Here is a 21,956-nt window from a genome sequence, read left to right as displayed (position 1 = left end):
CACCCAGACACATTTGTTCAGAAGTGTAGATTCATATCCCTTTCTTCTTTCTTTCAGCTCTTTTTTTTTTTCCTTTTAACTTTCATTTCTCTATTTTTCTCTTAACTAACAACCCTGTCCCTACTTCCTGACACACAAGTCACACACACGCTGTGTTTCTTGTTAGACTTTGAACACACCCACACGCTGACACATATCAAATAAACCTACTGCGATAGACACGCTTGCTTTCGGTTTTAGCGACTTCACTGTACACAGACCACGGCAAAGGTAATTCTTTTCTTGTTGTAATGTGTGTTTATGTCTGTTCCCTCTGATAAATCATGGATGAATTAGATGTTGCAACTGGCTTTTTTTTTTTTTTTTTTTAAACCGTCACATTAAAGACACAGTGAGCATGTGTATCTCAGTGAAGTCAGGATCTCTGTGGAACCCGATTTGAAACGACCCGTTTTTTCTAATGTACATTTCATTTGCATTTTCAATTTTGCAAATTTACACTGTTTCAAAATTTTATAAAGAGTAAGAATTGACTCGTTTTCTATTAATAACTGACATATTTTACCCTACTGAACATCATCAAGGAACCAGATGGAGTTAATCTGATATTCACCAAACTATTTAATATACAGCAGTGTGTGAAGTCCAAAGTGAGACAGTCACCATTTGACTCTTAGTAAGTGACACCTGCTGTTCTAAAATGACTGATTTACGCAAAATCAAAACAAATCCTGGTACTTTTTGGAGTACAGATATCTGTGGGGAAAAAAACAAAATACCCTAATTTTGCAGGTTTTTCCCACAGCGTTTAAATTTCTAATTAAAATCCCCAGGATATGAACTAAGGAGAAGTGTACGTTATTACAGGGCAAAATTCACAATATAGGATATAGATCAAAATCTAGAATGGATGTGATTTAGTTAATAATAAATCAAGTTCAATTGGTTGACTGTAGAGGATTTGTATGAACGTATGCTTTTTTTAAGCAATTTTGAATGTATTAAAGCAAAAGTTTGACATTTTGGGAAATTTGCTCATTTACTGAAGAGAAGGCGGATACCGCTCTCATGTCTGTACGCTAATCATACTCTATAGCAACAGCTAGGCGATGGTTAGCTTAGATTAGCAACTGATAACCGGGGGGGACGACGAATCGCGGTTTTAATGCAGGGTTATCTGCAAACTATTGCTTGGTCTGGACCAGTAGCCCGACAACAAGCAGAGGCTCCAGGAAATATAATGGTCCCGACCCCCGCAAAACTCCGTTTTGTCCTTTAACAACGTGTAGTCAGTTAGCTTTGAAGAGGAGGTGGTGCTAGGCAGATTTTGTCACCGTTGGGCAGAGTGGTGCTAGCGGCTTCCCCCCGTTTACAGTCTTTGCGCTAAGCTAAGCTTGATGTAGCTTCATATTTACCATACAGACTCTTGGCAAGAAAGCAAATAAGCTACAATGATATCAAATAGAAAAAAAAAAAAAAAATCAGCAAATCATCACATCGAATGTTTGGCATTTTTGCTTGAAAAGGATTAAAACAATTATCGAATAATATGTTGCTGCCTGTTCATTTTCTGCCCATCTACTAATTAGTTAATGAAATTTTTTTCCCCCATACCAGGCCATTATGTTCCAATTTGTTCATTTTCCACTTACAGTTGTTCAGACAGGAAATGTCTGCTTTCATGGTTTTACTCAGCCACCTGTTAACAAGAAAAATAACCAAATCAACGCCTCGCTTACCACAGTGACAATGTATCCACAATGCCAGGAAGCTGATCTGCCGTTTTCATATTGCTCATCTGTCTTTTTTTTCCCCTCATACTAAATTCATATTTCTCGCTTTTTCACCTCTATTCATTTGACTCAGTTTACGCCTATACTGTCACGATTGAACGTCAAGTTTATAGGAGTGTAAAAGAGTCTTTGAAATGATACAGTAACAAAAGGTTTCTGTGTCTCTATGTGTCTCAGGATGGAGTTCGCCTGTAGCCATGTTGTATGTAATTGGAGGTCTGGAGGACCAGGTGAGTGCATTAAAATCCATTTCTCAAAAATACCACGTAATAATCACAAATTAAATAAAAAATTTCTAAAGAAAGTTTCAATGAAATTTTGCTGTCTTTTCCCCTAAACATTGGAACTTAGAGATTTTTTTTAAAAAAAACTCCTCAGTACTTATATTTATATTAATTCCCTCGCTTTTCTGAACTCTTCCCTTTTTTGTTAACTCTATTTTGTTGCTTGTGTGTTTTTATTATCGTGCCAGTGTGATATTAAACTTAAATCTTTTACTGTGCGGCGACTTGTGTCGCATCATAAATCTTTGTTTCTTTCCTTGTTTACGTACAATCTGTGCGAGCTAATCGTTTGGCTGATCACGCCTTCGACTCTCCAATCACGTTACCTTTATTTCAAAATAAGATTGTGCCTCCTGAGTTAGATGGAGAGATAGTAAGATCATTTCAACTGGTTAACATCCCTTTACCTTGGATTAATTGATCACCATACAAAAAAAAAACCTATGAAGTGTTAGGCAATAACCAAAATAATGTGTATTTAATTTGATTATATGTTCCATTTAATTTACTGTGGCTTAATTTAGTGTTTTAGCACCATAGACATGTCTTAATGAAGTAATTTTCACAGCATCCACAGGTGTTTCCCTCATTGAGAATGAGTATGACAACGTAGTGGCTGATAAACAGCCAGAAGGTAATTCACACTCTCTCTCTCTCTCTCTCTTTCTCTCTCTCACTCACACACACACACACACACAGAGAATTTATAAAGGTCAATGTATCTAAACCGTCGTTTTTCTGTGTGAAGTTCATTATATTCTCAAGAGTGCTGCACTGAAATAACAGGAAAGCATATTAAGCAGTAACGTCTGTGTGTGAGTGTGTGGGTGTGTGTGTGTGTGTGTGTGTGTGTGTGTGTGTGTGTGTGTGTGTGTGTGTGTGTGTGTGTGTGTGTGTGTGTGTGTGAGAGAGTGAGTGAGTGAGTGTGTGGGCATGGTTGCAAGTGAAAGAGACAGAGAAGCACAGTGAAGGAGATGTAAAGATAGCAGGGAAAGTTTGCACACAGACTGGCGCCGGCTGTCAGGTCAATGTAATTATACAAAGGAAAAGACAAACCTAGGTGAATTCCAGTCGCCAAGATTAACCATTCAAAAGAGCAACAGTGGTGCAAATGACACTAAAAATCACCCAGTTTCTGTCCATTTTCAAAATAAACCTGGATCATCTGTTTAGCTTTCTTTGTGACATCCTATCATGCCACACTGTGTCCCAGTTCCAAACTTTGAACCTACGCACTGTGTACAAGTGTCATAGTATAGAGGGGTTTTTTTACAGTTAGTAGTACAAGAAATACATGTGCTTCACGTATTTCCGCACCATCCGGACACGATGCGAAATACTAGGACTTTTCACCGAGCAAAAAAAAAAAAAAAAAAATTTTCCAAAGATGTAATAGTTTTTGTTTGTTTCACGAGATCATTGTGGCTCTGTCTCACCGCCTTTCCCAACTATCACACAATTATGCGCGGCGACAGTTTTTCAGCCCGCTTGATCTCGCCTGGAGCTAGCGTGTAATATGGAACCGGCTAGCCAGTTAACGTTAGCCATGTGAGTTGGCTCAAATCACTGTCTGCGGCTGACTTTTTAATGTTTCCAGCTGATTTATTTCAAAACAAGAACCCTGTAAATGGCTCTTGTATGCACCTGGTTGCTACATACATGATGTTGTGCTGAAAAAACTGAGGCTATATGTCCCGGGCAAAAAGACACAGCTGTATTTTTGATCTTTATTTGAATTTTTATCGATGTCAAAACAGGACACACATCACGGCCTTTCTTTTCTTCATGTTCCTTTTTTTTTTCTTTTTCCAGGTCCCGATCCACCACCGCTGCCTCCTCGCCGTTTCAAAAAAAGTCAGCCTACTTCCCTCCCTCTACCCCCTCTTCACTCCTTTCAGCCTCCATTCAGTCCTCTCTCGTTGCCCCCTCCTGTCCCACCCAGAGGTGAGTTTTGTCCCCGCCCCGCCCACCCTCTCTACATGAATCAAGAATGAATCAGAAGTTGTAGTCACTGTTTGGTGTTTCAGCAGGTGGCAGGCAGAAAGGAGAAAGCAGGCTGGAAGCCAACGTCAACGTCATCTCGCTCAGCGTTGGAAAACTGGTCAGCATCAGACAAGGTCAGATTAACACACACATACGCACAAAGAAACACACCTGTTCCTTTTCTTTTTTTTTTTTTTAAATTTCTTTTTACCTCCTTTGTCTCCCTCTCTAAACAGGCACAGGCATGGAGACTTTTCAGAGCCCAGTGATTTGTGGGAAATGTAGTGCCGCCTTGTCGTGTCTGAGTTCTATACAGAGGAACGTGAGTGGTAATTTATTTCACCCCATTCATCACTTCAGTCACACGGTTCATTCGTTTTTGTCGATGTGTGATTTCTCTAAATCTTTCCTATTGTTTTGCTTTTCTTTCTCTCTTCAACAGTAAAGATTTTTGTTTTTTTACCTTTTTTTGTTGTTGTTTTTTTACTCTTTGTATCAGTGCAACAAAGGTGGTTATAAAACAAATGAGCGGTGAGATAAAATGAAAAAATGGAATATTTCTTCTCTTCATCCTCTTGCTCAGGTGTGGGTGTGTGAGTTTTGTGGATGTGAAAACCGTGTCGACGACAGTCTGAAGGGAGTGTGTATTGGTCAGCGCGCAGGTGTGCGCAGTGACGACGTTTACCTGCCGAGCCAGAGCGACGACGACTACCAGAACCTGGAGGACACGCTGGTGGTGTTCTGTGTGGACATTTCTGGCAGCATGAGCGTCACAACAGAGGTGAGTGTGTGTAAAAGCAGTGGTGGGAGACGTAGTCAGATCTTTTAGTCCAGTAAAAGTACCAGTACATAAAAATACAAAATTACTGCATTTATTTGTATTATCAGAAAAAGTACCCCTCCATATTATTATATTTGACACAATTAGATTGTTAATACTGATGTATTAATGCATAAGCAGTTTCTTTCTGTTGTAGCTATTAAAGCTTGAGCAAATCTTAACTACTTTATATACTGTTAGGTAGTTTAACACAGTGGTTCCCAACCCAGGAGTCAGGCCCCTCCAAAGGGCCACAAGATAAATCTGCGGGGTCGTCAGGTGATTAAGAAAAAAACAAGCTTTAATTTAGTTTAATTTTTTGGCATCACCTCTAACATGGGTCTTTTCTTGTGAAACATTATTAAGATAGAACTCTTTGGGCCTCGAAAAACGGATTTAAACGATTATTTAAATGACACCGTGTGGGCGCTTTAGAGGGAAAGTCTCGCCTCGGTGGAACTGCTGACAAACAAGGTGAACAATAAACATCTGAAGCATGACAAGAGACCACAGCCAAACACTGCTTTTTGTCAAGCAAAACATGTGGGGGAAGAGTGGTTTGAATTTTTTTAGCACTTTGTTGTTGTGTCAGCCTTTTGATATGTTTTTTTTTTTTTTACACAAAATCTTAATCTAAAAAAATAGCAGTTTAGGTTTTAAAACGTACATTTGCAGAGAAAACCTTTCGAGCGCTACCTTCAGGAACTTCATCAGCCAACACTACAAGAAAAGGAAGTGTGAATATGTGAAGCTAACCACACAAATCATTATATGTAAATGGGTATGTCACTCTTCCTAACATATTTTCTTCCCTTCAGGTTACATCAAGCAGTGGATCTCCAGCATACATATCCAGGCTACAGGTGAGATGTGTTTGTCGGTCCAGGTCTATCCCGTTCACCAGAGCGAATGCGTGAAACCGAATCTGTATACATTTCATCTGACTGTAGTATTGACACGTTGTGCCTGTGGTGGTATTGAAAACATATTTCGCTAAAAGACCGCTGCTGCTGTTCTGTTCTGTTGTCGCAGGGTATCCAGGACGCCCTCCGGAGGGCGCTATCATCCATGCTGCAGCAGTCCCCCCACAGGAGAGTGGCACTGGTGACATTCGGTGATGAGGTAGGAGAAAGTAAACTTCTCCATTTTAAAATTAAATTATCAATTTATAATTCTAAGACAGAATAAGAAAGAAGAATTATTAATTACAATTGTAATGTTCCTTGTAGGCCACTGTCTTTGCTTTTTTCCCCTCATTTTGATGCATATTTTATTTGCAAATGTATCTAATTTATTGATTTTCATATGTATAATTTTGCTTGTGTTTTATTTTATTCAATTTCTGCTAATTAATGATGAAAAGGTATTTAATTATTTCATGGGCTCACTCCGGTCTTCATAGAGCAGTGGTTCCCAACCAAGTGAGGGTTCACAGGATGATTAAAGGGACATAAAAGGGAAGAAAATATATTTAATTTTGACTTTTTTTTCAAAATGTTTTGCTCTTTTCTTGTGAGATATTGGATGCTTTTGCTTCCAATAGTGGGGAAAAATTAGTCTCCTGTTGAACTGCACTTATAAATATATATGAGGTTGAACTAAGGGATTTACATTGGCAGGAGTGAGAATGCTGGAGTTTTAGCCATCTTCCAGAGGTCATGATAATTTCCCACAGGTTGAGGTGAAAGCCAGAGCATTACCTCAATCTAAGAACATATAAAAAGAAATACTTTTCTAAAAGACAGGGGAGCTGAGCGATAAAGCCAAGACAAAAAGAAAGATAGTTTTACAATTAGATTTTTATTATTCATACTTCGTAGACTAGAGTTTCAAACATCCACTGGTGTTGGTTTTTTCTGGATGTCAGGTGGTTGACAGGCTAAGTCGGCACTAATTTGAAAATGCTCAACTCATCATGCTGCAACACAAACAAGCGAAGACTTCCTGTTTACGGCGATTAACTATTACCCTCTACGGAAGTTGCTTCTTCTCCTTTTTTTTTTTTTTTTCATAAGTGACAGCAGATTTTTTTCCTCTGAAAGGAGGTAAATAAAGCAACGTGTCCAAATACTTTTATTGTCATTTTTGTGAAAATGTAAATAAAATATCAAATGTTTTTTGAAGGTTTTTTTTTTTTTTTTTACTTTAGGTTTGATCATCCTTTTTGAAAAGTCTAATGCCGTACTCAAATTCCCATGATTCCCTGACCTTATTCTCATCCAATTGTTTTTTTTCTTTTACAGGTTGTAATATATGGTGATGGTACTAGTACCCCCCTCACTCTCAGGGATTGGGCATTGGTTGACTATGACCATATATGGAAACAGGGGGCATCTTACAGGATCCCACACTGTATTGCTGAGACGTTCCAGCAACTACTAAAAAGAGTGAAAGAGTAAGTGAAGATAGTGTGTTTACGTGTGGAAGGTTAAAGACTTTTCCCTGCCTTACATAAATTTAATCTCTGTTTTTAATATTTCTGTATAATCCAGCCTCAGGGAACACGGGGCAACGTGTCTCGGCCCTGCAGTGTTAGCCTCGGTTGCCATGGCCTCAAGGTACCCTGGGTCAAAGGTGAGCGAGTCTGAAGGACCTTAACGGAACAGTGCGACGTTATTCCCTCCTGCTGCTGAGAGTTAGATGAGAAGCTTCGAGGTTTTTCGACCTCTAACAGTGCTGTACCATTCAGGCAGCCGCCTGGTTTCCATTTATGCTAGTGAGGTATGAAAATAAAAAAAGTACGGTAGTGCTGCTGAAAATGGCCGTCAGTTATATAGAGTAAAAACACAATATATATGTAAAGTTAACACAATACAAGGCTGAAATGATCTAAAAGCACTGGTATGGTGCTTGGAGTACTACAATTCTTAAAAAAATGTTTGGTTATTTTTCTTATTTTAGAAACACTTTACTCTCTCAAACAATGGATCTCACATTTCATACTGAGGCCACTGAACTGCTGCGTCCCCCATCCCATCTTTACGATGATTTAATGGAGTCCCTGATCTTGTCGTGCAGGTGATTTTGTGTACCGATGGCAGAGCCAACATTGGACTGGGTGAGATGGAGCAAACACCCTCTCTGTCCTCTTCTACCCATGAGCCGTACTTCTACAGACAGCTGGCTCTTCAGGCTGTGGGGAGTGGGTGAGGACACAAACACACGCACGTGTCACAAAGATTGAATCTCGCTAAAGCAAAAGTTAAAATAGAAAATAAGAAGAAATTAAACATAAAATGAAGCATCTTCTCTTTCTTTTCCTCTTCCAGAGTCATAATATCAGTAATGAGCTTTGAAGGGACAGACTGTCGCTTGGCTGATGTTGGGAGACTGGCAGACACCACTGGGGGAAGGGTGAGAAACGCACAGACATTCACACAAGAACAAGTGGCAATAAGGAACACGTCTAAATGCAAGTAATTGTCCGAATCAATGGAACATCATCATCATCCTGATGTAACCATTACTTGACTTGAATTATTACTCAAGTAGAAGTAAAAGTTCTTTTTTTTTTTTCTTTTTTTCTTTTAAATCATTGTTGTTTTAATGCCTGGCTGCACTTAATATTGTGTTCACATCAGCGAAATCTCAAGAAACAAGCTAACAAATCTAACAAATTAAAGATACTTCGAGATTGCAGCTACTGGTTCTAGTTTGATAAGCAATGAATATCAACTTGCAAAGACTGACATTTAAAAAAAAAAAGAGAGAAAGAAAGAAATTGATGAATATATCATAGGGAACAATTTTATTTTCATTATCAATGAAATTCAGTCTCCTCGTTCATTTTTTAAACTCCCTTCTCCTGCACAGGTGAACATCGTGAGCATTGGCACCGTTGCAACAGAGATCCAGTTGGCCTCCATGGACAACGTCCTAGCAACAGGAGTCACGGCAACATTGCTTGCCTCCAAAGGAACGTGAGTGGTGTCCGACGCTTAAAATACACTAACGAGAACTTTCCCGGTTGTTGTGTCTGTAAATCTGCCAATGGTGATAAGATAGACACCCAGAAGGATCCGTGCCCACAGGTTAGCCTTCACCATTCAGCAGTCTAATGCATATAACATGGTGTACGTTCAGTTTAAACGTGCCAAAATACTAATTAACTTCCTGTCTGTTGCCAATTTCTCACTTTCCATATCCATACAATATTCAACTCATTCCCATTCATCTGCATGTTTACCTGAGAAGCGTAGCTCTTTTTATGTCGATTTTAAATTCTCTGCTTTCTCTTTCTTTCAAGGTATTTCCCCTATGAGGATGAAAACAATCACAAACTGGTGAGAGAGATAGGGAATGTCACCAAGGAGCTAGAGATCACCTTCCAGTTTGATGTCAAACCAGAGTTTATGGAGGGTAAGAGCGGTGGTATACTCGACAAAACAACAAATCAACCAAATCAGCATTATGAAATCACACTGTGGGGGAGCGTGACCTGGCAGCGCACTGCGGGGACTCGGCACTGCGGGGACGTGGTGATGAAACAGAAAAAAAAATAACAATTTGAAGTGTAAAAGTATGGTGTAAAAAAAAGTATAAGCAAACTGTTATGTTATACTTATGTGTATGTGGGTCTATGTCTTTGTGCGCGTTAGTTTTCCTCCAGAAGGACACACTCCCATTTCAACTCCAGCTGAGCTTCAAGACCAGAGACCAACAAAGCGTCACTCGCATCCTCACCGAACGGCGACCAGTGACCTCTTGCAGGTAAAACAAACACTCTACGGCTGGATACTAGAACTTACACTACTTCTGTGGTGTCGACCCGATTGTGTCCTCTGCACCAAAGGGTATCGAACACCGGTGCATTAGAGAACTTTAAATATCATCATTTTAATATCACTATTGAAAACTCGACCTGCTAGTTAGCGATAATTTATCTGTCTTTATTTCATCTCCTCTGTCTGTCTGAAGTCGGATTTGGGCGGGTAGTTTCAACATGGCGGTGCTTGGCGTCCACTGTGCCCAGCTCTGTGCCAGTTTAACCATGGAGGGTCGAGTGCAGGAAGCGCAGAGGGAGCTAAAAGCACAGCAAGACCTGCTTCAACAAATCAGGTATGAGTGTCTGACCTCTGAACTGACAGTAAGACACGGGAAAAAACAGACAAGGTGATGGAACAGTGGGACATCAAGGCCCTGACAGTATGTTGCTATGGGTATATTGTTTAAAATCACTTGTTCTTGTTATCACCAGCCCACTGTTTCCCATCTACACAGCTTTCTAGATGTTCTTTATAAATCACGACGAAGATTAAGATCATAAATGTTGAGATTATATCACAGAATACATATAATAACAAACAATATTAGAAAATTAAGACTGTGTTTGCCTTGAAATTTATTGTTCTTACTTAATTTCAGATGATTTTGAGAATCATGGCTGTTTTCTGCATCTTAATTGGATTTTGTCTTTTCCCTTTTATTTCATCTTAACTAGGTATTCGTATACTTTTATCACATTTCAGCGGGATGTTATGTGTTTTCTCATGGTCTGTGACACCATGTTGTAACAACGACTTTTATGCTACCCTCTTGGCCAGGTGTCTCTTTAAAAAGAGATTTTAATCTCCCTGGTTAAACAAAAGGACAACAACAGCAGTAAAGTTGTCACTGTAATAAAGTGAACACGTGTGTGTACAGATATTAGCTGATATGAGCTTCCTACTCACATGCCGTAGATTTAGATTTATGCCCTTGGCATAATGGCGATGCGGGGGACCTAGATTTCTGCCGGCTAGCAGGTGCCGGCTATGTCGACTAACAGGTCTACATTTGTGCCATTGGCATAAAGTTAGACCTGTTAGCAGACCCAGTTTATGGGTGCTATGACTCTGCATGTCTGTGAGTGTGTGCATGTGCGAGCCTGGCAAGCTACTCGCATTGTGGGGGACTCACTTCCAGTGTCCTCCTCACCATTACTTTAACCGTTTATCTTGGATTCAGACTTGATCTTAAGGGTTAAGGGTAGAATTAGGTTAGGTTTGAAGTTAAGATAAGAGTTGCAGTTAGATATGCAGGTCTGGTGGTTCAGATGAGAGTGTTTGTGTGCATCTGTGTGTCTATTGAGCGGGTTCTTCTTGCGAGAACTTCCCCTTTCTGCCCCGAAGTAAGCACAGGCCAACCCAGAAGATAGAGAGTATCTACGGCAACTGGATGGACACCATGACAACAATCTGTGATGACATCACCACAGAGTCTCAGGTAACCATACGCTTAATTTAGCAACAAAGGCATATAATTCATATTTGAGATTGGAGGTGTTCACCCTATAAACTGACGACTCGAGGGTTATGTGTGTTATCAGCAGTTTCACCATATTTATCTAATTTCATAAGTACCTCTGAGGTTATGTTTTTAGTCCTGTTTGAGCAGAATATCTAAAAAAACTACAGACAGATTTCAGTTAAATTTGGTGGGAAATTAGGCCACGATCCATGGAACAAGTGATTAGCTTCTAGTGCAGATCTGGGCACAATAGCACCAGCCTTTCCTTCTGCACAGACACATTTGTGCTATTTTTAATTAACAGTTTTTATCACACTCTCCTAAAAATGCCTTCCACGCTTCACTGAATTAAGGGGCCCCCACAAACTCATTTTAACGAGTAATATGACTTGAAAAGAAATACGAAAAGATCGATAAAACTCCAGACTCCATGTTAAATATGAAGCTACGGCGAGCAGCTGGTTAGCTTAGCTTAGCATAAAGACTGGAAACAGGGGGAAACAGCTTGATATAACAGCTGTTATATCTCGTTTGTTTAATCCAAACAAAAACTGAAGTCATAGAACAAGAACGAGGCTAGCCCCTGACCCCTTTTCCAGTACTGATTCTAAGCTACGCTAACAGGCTACTGGCTGTAGTTGAATATTTAACAGGTACGAGTTTGATATCAAGCTTTTCATCCAATAAACGCCTTCCCCAAAACGTCAAACCATTCATTCGTTTTTTGTTATCCAATTTTCCTGTGGCTACTTTTCCAACTGTTGTAGCCATGGCCCGATTCACATAAACTGCCTTGACTCTTGAATGCAATGTGCAATTGCTGCAAAAATACATATAATGACATATACACATATAAACTCCAAATGATATATTGTCTGTGGGTGGAGCAATCTGTAGGTATAAGTTTGACTCACGAGAAATTGTGCACAATGCATTCTTTTACACATACCTAATATTCCCAAAATGGGTTTAGGTATTCTCCAAGATAAAAAGAAAAATATTGTATTTATAATTGATTTAAATATATATTTTATATTTGTATAATATAAACATTATAGTCTCCTTTGATCTGAACCATTAAATGTTAAAAGTTCCTTTTAAACAAGGCATTTAATTCTGAAAGGGGACAATCATATCAAACTGTGAGCAACATCGTACAGCTCACAGATGGGATCCCTCACACACAGATTAATCCGCACTTTTCCCTGCAGACTCTCTCTGATGATGCAGCTAATGTGGTTTACCAGATGAAGAGAGCCAGCAGTGTGGGCAACTCCAGCAGCAGCACAACTGAGATCCAGAAGAGGCCTGTGAGGAAGAAAAAGGTCCTGTGGAAGGACTGTGAGGAAGTCAGTCACCCGGAACTGTACTGAAAATGATTTTCGTGAAAAGCACGGAGCACTTTGACCTCCGACCATGTAAAGTAAAAAGAGTGATGAACGCAGTGCAAGGGTGAAGAAGATCATTTGTCAATGATAACTATAACTTACAGGTTACCGTGTGACTATAAACCTCGAGGGTCTGACTCATTTTGCTCAATGTGAAGTTGGAAAGTCTGTCAAATTAGGCCTTTTCCCACAGATGGAAGTCTACAGGTGAAGGGTGCCCGAAGACTGAGAGCAGCGAGATCGGGGCCGGATTTTATTGGCGTCAAAACACCTCCGAATAAATGATATGTCAGACCGGCGCTGGACAGGACATAAATTTCCCTTGTGTGTCAAACTCTATGACCAGATGGTAGCAGAGAAATTCAGCCAAACAAATCTGTATTATATTTATTTGGATTTCTGTTTTATAGGAAATGAAATGAATGAAAAGGAACAGTTCTATTTGTTGCGTCTCAAATTAAACAATTTCTTTATCATTTTTAAGTTCTTCCTACAATTTTAGTGTAGTAATAATATGGTGTATGAACCAATTATTGCTCATTTTGTATTTGAACACTGGGGGATATATAGTACACTCCATTTGAAATTATTCTTCTTCTGTATTGGAAAGTAAGTTTGTGAAAACAATCAAATTCCTGAAGATCTGAGAGTTCTGTTCAAACCCAAACATGCAACATAGAGCATCTAATGCTGTAGCTGCTTTTCAAATGGTGACACATTTTCATTTCAATCATTTCCAGTTTGCTCCGATTAAGCAGTCACTGTTAAGACTATCCAAATGTCCTGTGACACTTTGTTGTAAACAGGAAGGTCCATGCAAAGTTTGGATGTTGTAACATGAATGGCAAATGGTAGGACAGTGAAACACCTGTATCTTGACATGCAAGAGTACAAACCCCTAATAACAGTAGATTTAACACAGATTCACGAAGCAGCTTGTTTTGTTGCTTGAGCCTTTTATTGATGCAGTAAGAAAAACAGTTCGCTCTGCAGCATAAGGCTGCGCTAAAAGCATTGTTCACATAACACACTCATTCTGCTCTCATCAAAGACACAAGGCCTTAAGAGACAGTCCAGATCCTGTTTATGTCACTTTTCACTTCGTTCCTTAAATAGCACTACAGCGATAGTAAAGAAAGTAAAGATGTAAAACGAAACATAAATCATTTATGTTATACGTGAGAGTGATGATATAAAGACAAGAGTTTGCGACCGTAAACACAGACATCCACCAGTGTTCGTGCATGGGACAGGTACTTCATGCCTCTGTATCAGCCCCAGTGAATTCAAAGTTTTTTGGCGCAGACAAATGGAAGTCTATCAGAACACTGCAGATCATCCCAGCACTTGTTAGCTGTAAGTAATAAGAAAACGGAGTCAGTAAAATGCCACAGAACCAATAAGTTGAAACTGCTCAAAGGCAACAATTTATCCTGTGTAGCAATGTACCTGCCCTGCACTGCAATGCCAAGCACAGCTAAAGGTAAACTTTTGGCTGCTATCATCACATCACTAATTGTGATATACTGTATATTCATAAAATAAATAACTAAATGAATAAAACATTGTTAAAACTATGTACAGTACAGTCATTACCGTAAATGACACGTTAAATAGTGTAATAATGTGCATTGCTGACTTTTAATTGATTTGTTGAAAGCCAGGAATACTTGACTCAGAAAGACACTTTTTGTTGGTTTGTCAGTCATTCATCATTTTCATCATTTTCTTTTTGAGAATTCTCTGCGCACTTTTCACTTCGCCTGCCTGGTTTCTCTGAAGCACGTTATGTGACTTACTTCCGTAGTTCATCTGCAAACAGTGCTGCTTGCCCCCAGTGTTGTCAAATTTGTAACAGAACCTATAACTGAAAACTGAACCATCACTCCACAACCAAACATCGTCCTAAAAGACACAAGAATTGAAAACCGTATGAATAAATAAATAAATAAATAAATCATATTTGAATGACATAAATGAAAAGATAATATACATTTTGGCAGTTGCTGCCTCCGAGCCATGCTGGTTCATAGGTACGAGTGAGCCTTAATATCATCCTCTCAATGGTCATTTGATCATCATAGTTGTGCACAGATGCAAGGTTTCCCCCCAAGGCCTGACAGTATTTCTATAGTGGAGATAAAGTGGAATTGCAACAGAAAAAATTACTTACAACTTATAGAATGGGGAAAAAAAAGAAACGTGGAAGCATTTTACACTGAATCCAGATTATCCTCATTACCTCAGCTGCAGCCCAGTTCAGCCGTCTTTGAACGTAGTGGAAACAGTGATAAAGGCCCCTCGTCCAACCGACGGGGCAGCCTGTTGCCAATTGCTTGACCGGCGGTGCTGAATGGAAATAGAGGAGAAAGAAAGGCAGTGTATCAGGATTAGTCAGCGCTTGCGATGGCATTGTGGTGAGGCTCCCATCTGCTTGTCTCCATGATACATTGCTTTGGATCCATACACATCATACGCACAGAAACAAACCCAAGGCATCGGGATTAACACTTACAAGTAGCTCTGACCAGAGCCAGCATGGTGCAAAGAAGCACAGACAGAGCCAGCGTCTTCATGGTGGAGATGAGAAAGATACTGGAGATGATAATTACCTTCAGTAAGGAAACAGACAAGTCACTAATACTTGCGGAGAGACGGTATGTGAGAGGTGTGAGCTGCTAAACAGAGAATGACCAGGTCTTATGTACAGTGTGTTATCTTTTCATCTATTACAACACAGGCCACAGAGAAAAAAGACACAGACGTGGAGTGTGTGGAAATTTCTTGGTGAAGACTATAAGCCGAGTATAATGTTGTCAGACTTGGGACAGATCAGTTGAAGACATGTTTTCTCACTTACCCCTACTAGTGCTGGCCATGCTGATAGTAATAGTGTTATGTGCTCTCCTAATGGAGGAGAATGCAATTCAGCTTCAGTGTACTGGGATCTGTATCAGCTTAATTTCAGCTGCTCAGAGCATTGAGAAAACCCAGACGTTTTATCAACACAATAAGAAAATGTTGTTAATGAACACATCTGGCAGGTTTCAAAATGTTGAAACTGAGCATATCCATAGACTCTTCAATACATTTCATTGGTTTTCCTACGATATTTGTTCATAGCAGCCGTTAATGGTTATGTTTAAGCACTCACTGTAATTTTGTTAAGGGGGGAAGGTCTTGGTCTTGTCTTGCGGGATGTGCTCACTTGATATTTAACTGAAACCACTATCTTTCCCTGACCTTGAAGCGGCTATAATCAATTTTTTTTTTTTTTTTTTTTTTTTACAATAACAGCGTATCATGGAAGGATTATTGAATTGGCCTACCCAGCACAGATCCCGGGGGCCCAAGGGCTCAGGGGGTCCCCGTGTCAAAGGCTCCGTCAGGAGTGACTGTAAACATTTCAACCACAAAGCCACCCTCCTTCCTCAGTGACACGCAAGGACGTGAATGATGATTGGTTGGGGTCAAACTTGTAGAGATGCCAGTCTCCCAACCAAGATGCGGCTAGAATTTATGGCACTACTATTTCCATGAAAGACAAAAAAAACATGTAGTAGGAAATTTTGGATCTCACCAGATTTACAAAATGGTCGGCTTGGTTTACATTATGTTAAAGGTTTGGGAAAGGTTATGGTTACAGTTGACAAAAAGACTTGGGCGGTACGCAAATTCTGCTCTCCTGCATGAAAGTCTCACTATACGTCCATCCGCCCCCCTGACCTCCACATCCTTACTTTCTGCCTCACTACATGAGGGACAGACTGCTCCCTGAACTGACACTGAACGTTGACAGAAAAAAAATCATAGATTGGTGATACTCATCAGAGGAAAGATGTCGGGCGATATAATTTTCCTTATAAGGCAAGAACAATGTATCAGTGGTGTTTTACTGTTTTACTTCCAGAATTTCATCTGTGTCAGTTAAAGCAGGCTGTTGAGGAAGGACATATTGTACGACATGCTTGAAAGGTGCAGGTCAGCTCATTGTTTAGCTGTCCGGCCTGCAACTCTACTGCTTCGGTTGACTCTCACTGCTCTCGTAGCGTCGCTTCCAGTCGCAGCAGGCAGCAGTTTTCAGAGAAAAAGCTCTTAAAACCCACTGTACACTAGCCGCTCACCGGCAAACAGCAGGCGCATTTAGGCACTAGCTAGTGAGCACAGTGCGGAGCATTAAACAAAGCTAAAGAGGTGCCAGGAGATGGTAGAGACCAAAAACAGAGCTAAAAGGACAGTGTATATTGGCCTTACATTCATCATTTGGTCACAAACCAGACTCCAAATGATTGATAATGTTGCTCTGTACCTGCTGGATACGTATATATGTCAGTGTTGTGTATGTACGTATATATATATGTCAGAGTGTGAGCATCTAATGCTGTACCTGCTTTTCAAATGGTGACACATTTTCATTTCAATCATTTCCAGTTTGCTCCGATTAAGCAGTCACTGTTAAGACTATCCAAATGTCCTGTGACACTTTGTTGTAAACAGGAAGGTCCATGCAAAGTTTGGATGTTGTAACATGAATGGCAAATGGTAGGACAGTGAAACACCTGTATCTTGACATGCAAGAGTACAAACCCCTAATAACAGTAGATTTAACACAGATTCACGAAGCAGCTTGTTTTGTTGCTTGAGCCTTTTATTGATGCAGTAAGAAAAACAGTTCGCTCTGCAGCATAAGGCTGCGCTAAAAGCATTGTTCACATAACACAATCATTCTGCTCTCATCAAAGACACAAGGCCTTAAGAGACAGTCCAGATCCTGTTTATGTCACTTTTCACTTCGTTCCTTAAATAGCACTACAGCGATAGTAAAGAAAGTAAAGATGTAAAACGAAACATAAATCATTTATGTTATACGTGAGAGTGATGATATAAAGACAAGAGTTTGCGACCGTAAACACAGACATCCACCAGTGTTCGTGCATGGGACAGGTACTTCATGCCTCTGTATCAGCCCCAGTGCATTCAAAGTTTTTTGGCGCAGACAAATGGACGTCTATCAGAACACTGCAGATCATCCCAGCACTTGTTAGCTGTAAGTAATAAGAAAACGGAGTCAGTAAAATGCCACAGAACCAATAAGTTGAAACTGCTCAAAGGCAACAATTTATCCTGTGTAGCAATGTACCTGCCCTGCACTGCAATGCCAAGCACAGCTAAAGGTAAACTTTTGGCTGCTATCATCACATCACTAATTGTGATATACTGTATATTCATAAAATAAATAACTAAATGAATAAAACATTGTTAAAACTATGTACAGTACAGTCATTACCGTAAATGACACGTTAAATAGTGTAATAATGTGCATTGCTGACTTTTAATTGATTTGTTGAAAGCCAGGAATACTTGACTCAGAAAGACACTTTTTGTTGGTTTGTCAGTCATTCATCATTTTCATCATTTTCTTTTTGAGAATTCTCTGCGCACTTTTCACTTCGCCTGCCTGGTTTCTCTGAAGCACGTTATGTGACTTACGTCCGTAGTTCATCTGCAAACAGTGCTGCTTGCCCCCACCGTTGTCAAATTTGTAACAGTGCCTATATCTGAAAACTGAACCATCACTCCACAACCAAACATCGTCCTAAAAGACACAAGAATTGAAAACCGTATGAATAAATAAATAAATAAATAAATCATATTTGAATGACATAAATGAAAAGATAATATACATTTTGGCAGTTGCTGCCTCCGAGCCATGCAGGTCCATAGGCACGAGTGAGCCTTAATATCATCCTCTGAATGGTCGTTTGATCAGAAGGGTTGTGCACAGATGCAAGGTTTCCCCCCAAGGCCTGACAGTGTTTCTATAGTGGAGATAAAGTGGAATTGCAACAGAAAAAATTACTTACAACTTATAGAATGGGGGAAAAAAAGAAACGTGGAAGCATTTTACACTGAATCCAGATTATCCTCATTACCTCAGCTGCAGCCCAGTTCAGCGGATTGTGAACGTAGCGGAAACAGTGATAAAGGCCCCTCGTCCAACCGACGGGGCAGCCTGTTGCCAATTGCTTGACCGGCGGTGCTGAATGGAAATAGAGGAGAAAGAAAGGCAGTGTATCAGGATTAGTCAGCGCTTGCGATGGCATTGTGGTGAGGCTCCCATCTGCTTGTCTCCATGATACATTGCTTTGGATCCATACACATCATACGCACAGAAACAAACCCAAGGCATCGGGATTAACACTTACAAGTAGCTCTGACCAGAGCCAGCATGGTGCAAAGAAGCACAGACAGAGCCAGCGTCTTCATGGTGGAGATGAGAAAGATACTGGAGATGATAATTACCTTCAGTAAGGAAACAGACAAGTCACTAATACTTGCGGAGAGACGGTATGTGAGAGGTGTGAGCTGCTAAACAGAGAATGACCAGATCTTATGTACAGTGTGTTATCTTTTCATCTATTACAACACAGGCCACAGAGAAAAAAGACACAGACTTGGAGTGTGTGGAAATTTCTTGGTGAAGACTATAAGCCGAGTATAATGTTGTCAGACTTGGGACAGATCAGTTGAAGACATGTTTTCTCACTTACCCCTACTAGTGCTGGCCATGCTGATAGTAATAGTGTTATGTGCTCTCCTAATGGAGGAGAATGCAATTCAGCTTCAGTGTACTGGGATCTGTATCAGCTTAATTTCAGCTGCTCAGAGCATTGAGAAAACCCAGACGTTTTATCAACACAATAAGAAAATGTTGTTAATGAACACATCTGGCAGGTTTCAAAATGTTGAAACTGAGCATATCCATAGACTCTTCAATACATTTCATTGGTTTTTCCTACGATATTTGTTCATAGCAGCCGTTAATGGTTATGTTTAAGCACTCACTGTAATTTTGTTAAGGGGGGAAGGTCTTGGTCTTGTCTTGCGGGATGTGCTCACTTGATATTTAACTGAAACCACTATCTTTCCCTGACCTTGAAGCGGCTATAATCAATTTTTTTTTTTTTTTTTTTTTTTTACAATAACAGCGTATCATGGAAGGATTATTGAATTGGCCTACCCAGCACAGATCCCGGGGGCCCAAGGGCTCAGGGGGTCCCCGTGTCAAAGGCTCCGTCAGGAGTGACTGTAAACATTTCAACCACAAAGCCACCCTCCTTCCTCAGTGACACGCAAGGACGTGAATGATGATTGGTTGGGGTCAAACTTGTAGAGATGCCAGTCTCCCAACCAAGATGCGGCTAGAATTTATGGCACTACTATTTCCATGAAAGACAAAAAAAACATGTAGTAGGAAATTTTGGATCTCACCAGATTTACAAAATGGTCGGCTTGGTTTACATTATGTTAAAGGTTTGGGAAAGGTTATGGTTACAGTTGACAAAAAGTCTTGGACGGTACGCAAATTCTGCTCTCCTGCATGAAAGTCTCACTATACGTCCATCCGCCCCCCTGACCTCCACATCCTTACTTTCTGCCTCACTACATGAGGGACACACTGCTCCCTGAACTGACACTGAACGTTGACAGAAAAAAATCATAGATTGGTGATACTCATCAGAGGAAAGATGTCGGGCGATATAATTTTCCTTATAAGGCAAGAACAATGTATCAGTGGTGTTTTACTGTTTTACTTCCAGAATTTCATCTGTGTCAGTTAAAGCAGGCTGTTGAGGAAGGACATATTGTACGACATGCTTGAAAGGTGCAGGTCAGCTCATTGTTTAGCTGTCCGGCCTGCAACTCTACTGCTTCGGTTGACTCTCACCGCTCTCGTAGCGTCGCTTCCAGTCGCAGCAGGCAGCAGTTTTCAGAGAAAAAGCTCTTAAAACCCACCGTACACTAGCCACTCACCAACAAACAGCTGGCGCATTTAGGCACTAGCTAGTGAGCACAATGCGGAGCATTAAACAAAGCTAAAGAGGTGCCAGGAGATGGTAGGGACCAAAAACAGAGCTAAAAGGACAGTGTATATTGGCCTTACATTCATCATTTGGTCAGAAACACGACTCCAAATGATTGATAATGTTGCTCTGTACCTGCTGGATATGTATATATGTCAGTGTTGTGTTCACATCTTGTTTCCACCGTCCCCAAGTGGTCAAAAAAAAATCAGTTACTGCAGGTTTAAGTTAAACCGCACTAATCCACTTACTAATTCACAAAACTTCATGTGGCATCCCCCTTCTTCTATTCAGTCTTGGCATCAGCCATTGTGTGAGTTTCACTGGGTGCAGGTACAGTTATCACTTGGCTGCAGTGGTGCAATAACTCTTACAGTAACATAAAGGTGACAGTGCAGAATCAGGAAAAGAGGAAAAGCATGGCTGATACAGCTGATCAGAAGATAAATAAGTGAAGGAAGGAAATTTATCTGAAATTACATCCTTAATGCAAGTCACCGCAAAACAAGCAGAAAAAAAATACACCGCTACAATACCAGTCAAATAATGTAGGGAAGTGCAATTTCAAGCTTGTACTTCATATTTATATTTATAGTTTTTAATTTTTATGCTGCTCTGTACTGCTACTCCACTACATTTCAAGGGGAAATAATTAGCATTTATTCAACTGGATTTGATTGGCACCTGTAGATTTTAAGAGTATACATTAAACTATAAAACTATCCTACAGTACATAACGTAACAGCAATATAACAATATATAACAACGTAAAATTATCTTCACCAAGACCAGCTACAAAAATAAAATGCTGCTTACACATTAAGCATCACTATAACAAATCAATAATATACTTCTATAATATGCCGCTGTACACTACATTATAATATTGGAAAAAGTATCATAATTACATGATGATAATGCATTGTGGAAATGAATCGAGAAAGAAAAGAGCAGTGAGAATCTGCATTGATGATGCCGCATCCTCTAAATTACACAGAAACACCATTTGCATGTGTTACAGTTTGGAATGAATCAGCAGCATGGTTGAGGAAGACATTTTTTAACAAAACCCAACATCCTATTTGGATACGCAGTGTCTAATCTTGCTCCGGTGGTAGGGCATCATTAGCCTAAAGGAACGAGAAACGTGAAAAATGTGCTCCGACACTGGTCCGAACACTCGTGCAGACTCGTGCAGACTTGTGTGCGCACAGTGAGCACAGAGTTGAAAGGGAGCGAAATCAAACAAAGGCACGTGCAGGCGGCAGAAAGCACATTTCCCACAGCCCTATATCGACTGTCTAGACGCCTGGCACAGATGGAGGAGGCGATAAGGAGAGCTAGTTTTACTCTTCATGCCATCGCCGAGCTTTGATCACAAAGAGCTTCTCGCAGTCTCCAGACCATGGTGAAGCAGTTGTCGTTGAAGTTATTGTCCTTAAACTGTAGATTGTGGTGAAGTAACAATTATGTAGACAGAAACTATGAGGTGAGCAGCGAAAGGAGGTTTATTTAATTTACCCCCCCCCCCAAAAAAAAAAAAATAAGTAAATGTTGTTTAGGCCAATCGTGTTTCAATGTCATTGCAGTCATTT

At 40.1% G+C, this 21,956-nt stretch overlaps 3 protein-coding genes across 5 annotated transcripts; 1 reads left to right on the top strand and 2 right to left on the bottom strand.

Moving 5' to 3' along the window:
- Positions 1-125: 125 nt before the first annotated feature.
- Positions 126-13,388, top strand: si:dkey-9k7.3 (circularly permutated Ras protein 1). Of its 3 annotated transcripts, none has more exons than XM_040140487.1 (19): positions 130-270; positions 1,971-2,023; positions 2,646-2,711; positions 3,890-4,021; positions 4,108-4,194; positions 4,297-4,382; positions 4,644-4,841; positions 5,699-5,743; positions 5,913-6,002; positions 7,124-7,275; positions 7,373-7,454; positions 7,899-8,026; positions 8,150-8,234; positions 8,694-8,800; positions 9,127-9,239; positions 9,479-9,590; positions 9,798-9,938; positions 10,991-11,084; positions 12,320-13,388. In XM_040140487.1, the coding sequence occupies exons 2-19, from the start codon at positions 1,972-1,974 to the stop codon at positions 12,479-12,481; spliced, it is 1,932 nt and encodes a 643-aa protein (XP_039996421.1). In that variant the 5' UTR covers positions 130-270; position 1,971; the 3' UTR covers positions 12,482-13,388. The 3 variants fall into 3 exon arrangements, 2 of the variants coding, with proteins under 2 accessions (XP_039996421.1, XP_039996420.1); XM_040140486.1 differs by having other exon boundaries at positions 4,105-4,194; XR_005708462.1 differs by lacking the exons at positions 10,991-11,084; positions 12,320-13,388 and having other exon boundaries at positions 126-270; positions 4,105-4,194; positions 9,127-9,358; positions 9,798-9,914.
- Positions 13,389-13,435: 47 nt separating this feature from the next.
- LOC120797150 (ladderlectin-like) lies at positions 13,436-15,185 on the bottom strand. The gene is made up of 5 exons (XM_040140490.1): positions 15,012-15,185; positions 14,739-14,845; positions 14,490-14,624; positions 14,296-14,401; positions 13,436-13,850 (listed from the first exon to the last, which is right to left on the bottom strand). The coding sequence occupies exons 1-5, from the start codon at positions 15,070-15,072 to the stop codon at positions 13,783-13,785; spliced, it is 477 nt and encodes a 158-aa protein (XP_039996424.1). The 5' UTR covers positions 15,073-15,185; the 3' UTR covers positions 13,436-13,782.
- A 1,921-nt stretch (positions 15,186-17,106) lies between these two features.
- LOC120797149 (ladderlectin-like) lies at positions 17,107-18,878 on the bottom strand. The gene is made up of 5 exons (XM_040140489.1): positions 18,703-18,878; positions 18,430-18,536; positions 18,181-18,315; positions 17,987-18,092; positions 17,107-17,541 (listed from the first exon to the last, which is right to left on the bottom strand). The coding sequence occupies exons 1-5, from the start codon at positions 18,761-18,763 to the stop codon at positions 17,474-17,476; spliced, it is 477 nt and encodes a 158-aa protein (XP_039996423.1). The 5' UTR covers positions 18,764-18,878; the 3' UTR covers positions 17,107-17,473.
- Between the last annotated feature and the right edge of the window lie 3,078 nt (positions 18,879-21,956).

The sequence above is a fragment of the Xiphias gladius genome, chromosome 12 (assembly GCF_016859285.1).
Source record: "Xiphias gladius isolate SHS-SW01 ecotype Sanya breed wild chromosome 12, ASM1685928v1, whole genome shotgun sequence".
Taxonomy (NCBI): domain Eukaryota; kingdom Metazoa; phylum Chordata; class Actinopteri; order Istiophoriformes; family Xiphiidae; genus Xiphias; species Xiphias gladius.
Note: the sequence above shows the minus strand (reverse complement) of the source record. Positions and strands in the feature narration are given on the sequence as shown.